This window comes from Colias philodice, chromosome 7 (assembly GCF_061535455.1).
Source record: "Colias philodice isolate Cphi_HAF_F1 chromosome 7, ilColPhil1 Martin Lab GWU primary, whole genome shotgun sequence".
NCBI lineage: Eukaryota > Metazoa > Arthropoda > Insecta > Lepidoptera > Pieridae > Colias > Colias philodice.
This window is the reverse complement of record NC_143092.1, coordinates 2,013,210-2,020,708: the sequence shown is the minus strand read 5'-3', so window position 1 is coordinate 2,020,708 and position 7,499 is coordinate 2,013,210. Positions and strand designations below refer to the sequence as shown.

Sequence of the window (7,499 nt, the reverse complement as noted above, 5' to 3'; positions counted from 1 at the left end):
TCAGATGCTAGCGATGGATCCAGTAGTGACGACGAATGTAAAACTCCGCAAAGCTCACCTGCGCCTTCATTAGATGCTTCATTTGAGAGGCTCATTGTTTTGGAAAGTTCTGATCACACAGACTTTACCGATAACGAAATTGACCGAGAGAATCTTCCGTTTTAGTTCAAGATCAATTTCAAGCTCCTCTTACGCCGTTCCTTGATGAAGACGTGTTTCCAAGTCCCTCCCAATGTAATTATGAAGCTTGGGAATTCCCCCGAATACGGGCTTGGGAACCAGACGACAGAATAGATTGAAAGATGCTACTGGTAAATTACTTACAGATAAGACCCTGAAAAAAAAGGAAGAGGAGCATTCAGCCAAGTAGATTGCAACAAAAACAAACTCAGTATAGTAAAGTGGTTCTTACGTAGATGCGCACACATTAGTAAAAATTAAAATCTTCAGTAAAGAGTCTAAAACTCGAGTAGAAGTCACCTGTCCACAAGTAGTAAAGCACTACAACCGCCATATGGGTGGAGTCAACTTAGCGGATATGTTGATAGCACTCTATCGCACTGGCATCAAATCCCACCGTTGGTATATGAACATCTTTTCCCAACTTTTAGATATATGCATAAATAACGGGAGGTTATTGCGTCGTAGACACGACAAAATGGGGAATGTCATGAGGAAGAAAGACCATTTGAAAGAATTTAGGTATGAAGTTTTTATGGGACTGTTGAAGAGAGATAGAGAAGTTGCTGTAAGAAATGTAGAATCTGTATCGGAGAAAAATAAAATAAAAACCGGTAGCCGAGAGGCCTAGTGACCAAGTACGATATGAAAAAATTTTATCACTGGCCATAGCTGACCGGTTATCAGCGGTGTAAATACTGTAAAATTGGTCAAGCTAGTACTATGTGCACAAAATGCAAAGTACATTTGTGCTATGTTAAAAATAGAAACTGTTTTTTGGCTTATCATACGAAACAATAAAAAGCATAATGTCTAGTATACTATACATTGTCAAAAATAGTCAGTTTGTACTAGGAGTAGCATTGTATGGTATTCTATACATATGATTTTTCCAAAAATACAATATTATAATTTTTTTTATTGTCATAACTATGTCTTTTTTATAAGTAATAAACAAATTAAACTCATATTTTTTGTTTTTATTCACATCATATACCTTGCGACTTTAAGGGTTAAAACGGATAAAATATAATATGGTTTAAATACTTAGGTGGGTTTTTGAAAAAGTAGTAGTGTGTGTGTTTGCGTGTTTTTCAACCATTAATGTGCGAGGATGTGTAGCGAGGAATGTGTTTATAAATAACCAATCATATCGCTTCATTTAGTTTGAAGTTGAATCGTTAAGCATTTGAAGCGATTCTATTGGTTATTTTCAAACACACCCTGCCAGGGCTCGGAACCGGTTTGAAAAGAGCGGTTAATTTAGATTATATACCGGTAAATATATCGTTCCTTCATTTACCGGTTAAACAAGTGAACTGTTTATAAGTAACCCAAATGATTAAGGTTACCGGTTACTTCTGCACAAACGGTGTTGACACCCAAATTAACCGGTTAATTCCTTTATTATTTTTGCCTCATTTTTTAACGCTTGCCACAAGATATAGTGAATTATCATATAAACTAAAATTAAAAAACAAAAAATGATCGATCTGCGAACGTCAATTGCTACCGGCGAACTTAAATGTTGTAGGTAGATTCATGATTTGACTTGTTACGTCGCGCGTTCGCACACTTCGACATGGCAGTTGCGAGCGCGTGACGTCCCCGTAACAAGCAAACAAACCTACGCCAGTCACTACTCGGCACTCACTCGTCGATTATAAATTGTGGGTATAGGAATTTATTATGGGGCGAAAAAAAGTTAATAGGATTTATTCTATGTTTACGTACGACGAAGAAAACAAAAAATCTACGTGTTTAATGGAGGGTTGTAATGCAACCATCAAGGTAAGTGGTTTTCTCTATTCCAATATGTATTTATATTATAATATTGTGCAGGGTAACTTCGCAGGTATTGTTTTCATTAAACAGCGATAAATGCGTACTTAGCCACCCTCTTTATTATACAAGGTTTTTATAACTTTTTCTTATATCACTACATAGTATAAAGCAAAGTCGCTTTCCCTGTCCCTATGTCCCTATGTCCCTATGTCCCTTTGTACGCTTAAATCTTTGAAACTACGCAACGGATTTTGATGCGGTTTTTTTTAATAGATAGAGTGATTCAAGAGGAAGGTTTATATGTATAATAAGATCCATTAAGTAGTGGAGAAGTACTGTTATTTTTGAGGTTTCTAATGTGATGTCGTAAAAAATTACATTTATTCCGCTTACATTGCAAACGCAGGCTGAACCCTACGAGTTTTATCAAAATAATGTACTAAGTATTATACACATTGAAAAGGTCTACAGAAAAGTCCGCGATGGTATATGTCTATCTCTTATGGATAACCCACAATAACTTTTTTTTGTCATTTACTTTTTACGACAAATAATGGCTAATTTTCGAAGCGATTTTAACCAATACAGCATTAATCCTTAACCAATTAAATACCATGGATACATTGTTCATTTAATATAGATCTATATGGCCCTTTACACCGTATGATTTAAGTGAATATTTTCGAAGATATTACAGATTTAAAAATTGCGGGACGTAGCGTTTGCGGCCGCCCGGCTATGTATTTTATACCCGTGCGATGCCGGAGCGGGCCGCTATATTTTTATACCTATACAACGTTCACAATTTTTCTGTAGTGTATTTAGTATCAGCATTGCACCCGTGCGAAGCCGGGGCGGGTCGCTAGTGTAGTAATAAAAGAGACTAGCGCGCTTCGCGTGCCACGTATTTGTTAGATTTTTAGGTACCTAGTTGCTACAATGGTTGCTTGGTACCTATTTCATTTTGTCGGTGTTATTAGTATGGCATACGTATAGTTTACGTAACTAAGTACTTACGTAATTTTAAACGGAACGAAAATACCTACTTGATGCGTAAGTGTGGCTATCGCGGGTCGCTTATTAATTTCGTCATTCTAAATGAAACTTTTATCCAATGCAGATAAATTTAATATTAATTGACTTTCGCGTACTTAGGTACGCGAAAGTCAATTAATTAATTAAGTAACCTGTAGGACAACAATATTATGAATATGATTTATTAGATTTCTTTTAATTTCCGTCCATACATACCTATTATATATACATACCTACCTATTATAAATGCGAAATTAACTCTGTCTGTTCGTCTCATACTTTTTGCTATCATTTTCCATTATTTCAAATATTAAAATAAATATTTCTGCACATTATCTACATTTTATTTTCGTTTTCAGGGTAACCATGGTGCAAACTTGTTACGTCATTTTTATTCTCAACATAGAGCAAAATATGAAGAAATTCACAATGCAAATTTGGCAGCTAAAGAAATCATGCCACCGCAAACGTCGAATGTCACCAAAAGTGTAATGCAATGCTGCACGAAACTTGTAACAGATCATGGTCGTCCTTTTAGCCTAATTGAAGACAAAGCTTTCAGAGACCTAATTAAGTTAATACCAGGGGTTACAGAAAACCAGCATCAAGCAATTAATATCAAAAATGTACGTTCCAGTATACAGGATATGGCTCACGAAATTCGCGGAAAGATTAGTAACGAGATCAAAAATAATCTACTTGCAATTAAAGTAGACGTTGCGTCCATTAAGTTGCGAAGGTTTCTGGGACTAAATATACAGTATGTTATGGGTAAGTAGCTAAAGAATGATTTTCAAACTAAAGTTAAAACATACTTTTTTTAATGTTATTTAAATTTCAATTTTAGATGGAAAGATTGTCCTTCGAAATTTAACTATCAAAGAATTGCACGATAGAAATACAGGACAGTATTTAAAGGACAATGTAGTCGATTGTCTGAGTAGGTACGGTATAGACCTAAACCAAATTCAAACAATCACTACTGACAATGGAGCCAATATGATAAGTATGACTAACCAAATAAACGAGGCTGCGAGGGAGTCAATCAACCAGTCGGTAAGCGAATCATTTAGTGAATCGGACATCGAAACGGACGGTGAATACAACGAGGAGGACTCTGCTTTTGTCCAACAGAGTTTAGAGTTAGAGATTGGCACAGGTAGCACATCTGGTATAGTTCGCACGGTTACAAGCATACGATGTGCTGCACACTGTCTACAGCTCGCCGTTAAAGAAGCCTGTCAAGAAATAGAGGAATTTCTTGGGCATTGTCGAAGAATTGCTCGTAATTTACGTACGCCCAATATGGCAATGCGTTTAAAAATACTTAAACTACAAAATGCAGTGATTGATACTCCAATTCGATGGGATTCTACCGTAGTTATGCTAGAAAGACTGCATGAACTTAAAGATTTTTGCATCGTTAACTTAGATTCTGAACCAGAAGTCATTTGGGATTCAATTGAAAATTATTTAAATATCCTAAGGCCGTGCAGGATTTTATCAAAAAAATTACAAATGGAACAACTGACTTTTGGCGATTTCTATATTGCTTGGATGAAGTGTCGCCTCGAAATCGAACAACTACATAGCCCTTTTGCCCAGCGTTTGCTGTCCTGTTTAAGAAGTCGTCAAGAAACACTTTTTAGCAATGAATACTTCCTTGCAGCTCTTTACCTGGACCCGAGAGTAAATGCTACACTTACGACAGCACAACAGAACAGTGCAAGGGCTGTGTTAGTTGAAACATATAAAAGGTTAACTAATTTAAAAAGAAGAACGACTGCAGAAGCGATTTCAGAACCTTTCAGTCCTGGTGTTAACGATAGCGTTGTTCCAGGAACTTCAGCAGAACATGATTCATCAAATGAAAATAACAATTTTGACAGCTACCTTAGACAATATTTTGTGACTAGCAGACATATAAATATGGATGAGCAGAATTTACAATCATTAGAAAGAGAAATCAATTTTAAGTTAGTTGCATTTCTACAAGAACCAGTATTACCATCAAAACGTAGCATTTTAGAGTATTGGGAGCAAAGAAAGATGACTGATCCATATTTATATAATCTGGCAAAAATAGTTTTGGCGACACCACCGACTAGTGTTAGTGTTGAAAGGCTCTTTTCGTCCTTGAAATTTGTACTTAATAATCTACGTATGTCACTAAATGATTTAATAATTGATGATATTTTGATGGTGAGAAATAATCATTTATTTTCGTTGGAATAAATTTGCTTTGTATGAAGGAATGTTCATTATTTTTGTATTACATGTTATTTAATAAATAAATAAAATTCGTTTATTTCAGGCCACATCCATACTAATATTATAAATGCGAAAGTAACTCTGTCTGTCTGTCTGTTACTCAATCACGCCTTAACTACTGAACCAATTTGCATGAAATTTGGTATAGAGATATTTTGATACCCGAGAAAGGACATAGGATAGGTTTTATCCCGGAAATCCCACGGGAACGGGAACTATGCGGGTTTTTCTTTGACTGCGCGGGCGATGCCGCGGGTGGAAAGCTAGTAGCCCATATAGTATTAGCAAAATCTTATTCTAGTGTTAGTATTACAATTATTACCTACATACATTTATTTATACAGTTTAATTTAAAAACCCAATTTTTAAATCTCCATAAAAACATTTTTTTAAGTTAAAAACGATGTTATTTTCATGCGATGATTGTTGCATTGTTTACTAATTCAGTTTAGAAATAAAACAATCTTATCAATTATGTATTTTATTTCAAAAAAGAACACTACACGAATCTTCTGCTTTTGATACAGTTGATTGTAGGTTTAATTACATAAATCAATAAAACATGAATAAATCTAAGTACTATTAATTTATTTCAGTATCAGTAACTCCAATTTGGTCAGTATGAAAACCTTTCACGGTGTTCAAAAAGTTTAATATTTTTACGTAACATCTTGTACGCATACATGGTAAGATATGCTTTAATTCCTCTTTAATGAGATCCGAAAAATGTTCATTCCTTTGGTCTATTTCTACTTTAGAATGTTCTGAACAAGACAAACATATTTTATTGTCTTGTTTGGACACCACTTCTACTTTGACTTCGTTTTTCTCCGAAGTACACATATTTGGTTTCAACAAAGATGGAGATGCAGGGCGCTTCCAATCGTAATCTTCTGAATCAAAAGGGTACGGAGATTTGCTTCGCTTTAATCCTGGAAGAAATAACTAAATAAAGTAAAGACGGAAGCTAGTTAAAATTGCGTCAACATATTTAATTCAAAATAGACTCGCCTCTGTTATTCATCCTTCGTTGCCAAATTTCAGTCCTTGTAGTCCCGCAGTACAAACTTTGGAGAAGACAGGCGGCGACGTTGGGAACTTGAGTGCGATTAAAGAATTTTGTAACTAAATGACTTCGCAACGTCCAGCCTCCAGGCCCGTCGAGCGAGGGTAGCGGGGGCCGAGGATCCTTATGGAACTTGGTTTTAACCGGTTAATTTTCACCACCAAAACCAATATTAATGAAAAACCGGTATTTCGCATAAACCGGTAAAAACCGGTAAAGTGCAACCTTTAACCTAAATCAATTTCGGTTTGGGGTCAATGACCGAAACCGGTTAAGAATTTCAACCGGTTTCCGAGCCCTGCACCCTGCACATTGTTGGTGGAAAAGCACCCTTACGGTGACAGAGGTGTGAGTCCTACATAATGATAATATAGTTTTATTTATTTTAAATCAAAACACTATAATCACTGTCGTATAATTTAGTGTTTAGGCCTTTATGTCTTTTGGTATAATTTATATCAAATCGAAAATAATGAATGTTCAAATACTTATAAAACCTTCTAATAATACTTATAATATACGAGACTAAGTAGCATCCACATTCCACAGGTTTACAAAAATATTGAAGTATATTATATCTAATAGCGATCTTTTTTCTAACGGTGCATTTAGACCAAACGAACATAGAGCTAAAGCTAGAGCAAGAGCATTATTTCGTGATCTTTTAGTGTAAATGAAAACTCATAATCAGTTTTGTTCAGTATTAGAGCATTGCATAGAATCATTTCGAACGCACTAAGAACAACGAAATAATGCTCTACGCCTGTTTACCCTAAAATAAATTATTTGTCATAGTGGAGTTAGAATGAGCATTCACTCGTTTGATCTAAATGCACCGTTAGATTTTTATTTTAATATTTTAGACATTATATAGTTGAAAACTTGTAAAAGATAAATGTTGTAGAATGTAGGTAATAGTTTTTATTTTATAGAAAGAGAAGTTCAATAAATTTTATAGTAGAAGTTCTTAGGTCTACTTCAAGATAAAACTTGCAGCTTAAACTAATGTACCTACTTTGAAAAAGTGGACTTTACTTAGAAACTTGTAGTTAATTAGATTTTTAGTTTTTTAGATAAGGATAATGTTTTAACACATTTTGTGACGCATTTTATCCATTAAAGCATAATATAATGGCAGTTTTGCAGAAGAAAGACGGTCTTC

General features: G+C 34.9%; 2 protein-coding genes across 2 annotated transcripts; one reads left to right on the top strand and one right to left on the bottom strand.

Annotated features, from left to right (window-relative positions):
• Positions 1–1,425: 1,425 nt before the first annotated feature.
• Positions 1,426–5,235, top strand: LOC149486916 (uncharacterized). Its single transcript, XM_089697298.1, has 3 exons — positions 1,426–1,971; positions 3,360–3,771; positions 3,848–5,235. The coding sequence occupies exons 1-3, from the start codon at positions 1,870–1,872 to the stop codon at positions 5,233–5,235; spliced, it is 1,902 nt and encodes a 633-aa protein (XP_089553424.1). The 5' UTR covers positions 1,426–1,869.
• A 556-nt stretch (positions 5,236–5,791) lies between these two features.
• LOC149486915 (uncharacterized) lies at positions 5,792–6,632 on the bottom strand. Its single transcript, XM_089697088.1, has 2 exons — positions 6,283–6,632; positions 5,792–6,203 (listed from the first exon to the last, which is right to left on the bottom strand). Exons 1-2 carry the CDS (start codon positions 6,293–6,295, stop codon positions 5,854–5,856), a joined length of 363 nt encoding a protein of 120 aa, XP_089553214.1. The 5' UTR covers positions 6,296–6,632; the 3' UTR covers positions 5,792–5,853.
• Between the last annotated feature and the right edge of the window lie 867 nt (positions 6,633–7,499).

Excerpts from the sequence above, each read along its gene's own strand:
- LOC149486916 (XM_089697298.1), top strand. The coding sequence starts at position 1,870 with ATGGGGCGAAAAAAAGTTAATAGGATTTATTCTATGTTTACGTACGAC. Across the intron at positions 1,972-3,359 it reads GTTGTAATGCAACCATCAAG|GGTAACCATGGTGCAAACTT; the intron begins GTAAGTGGTTTT and ends TTTCGTTTTCAG. Across the intron at positions 3,772-3,847 it reads AAATATACAGTATGTTATGG|ATGGAAAGATTGTCCTTCGA; the intron begins GTAAGTAGCTAA and ends TTTCAATTTTAG.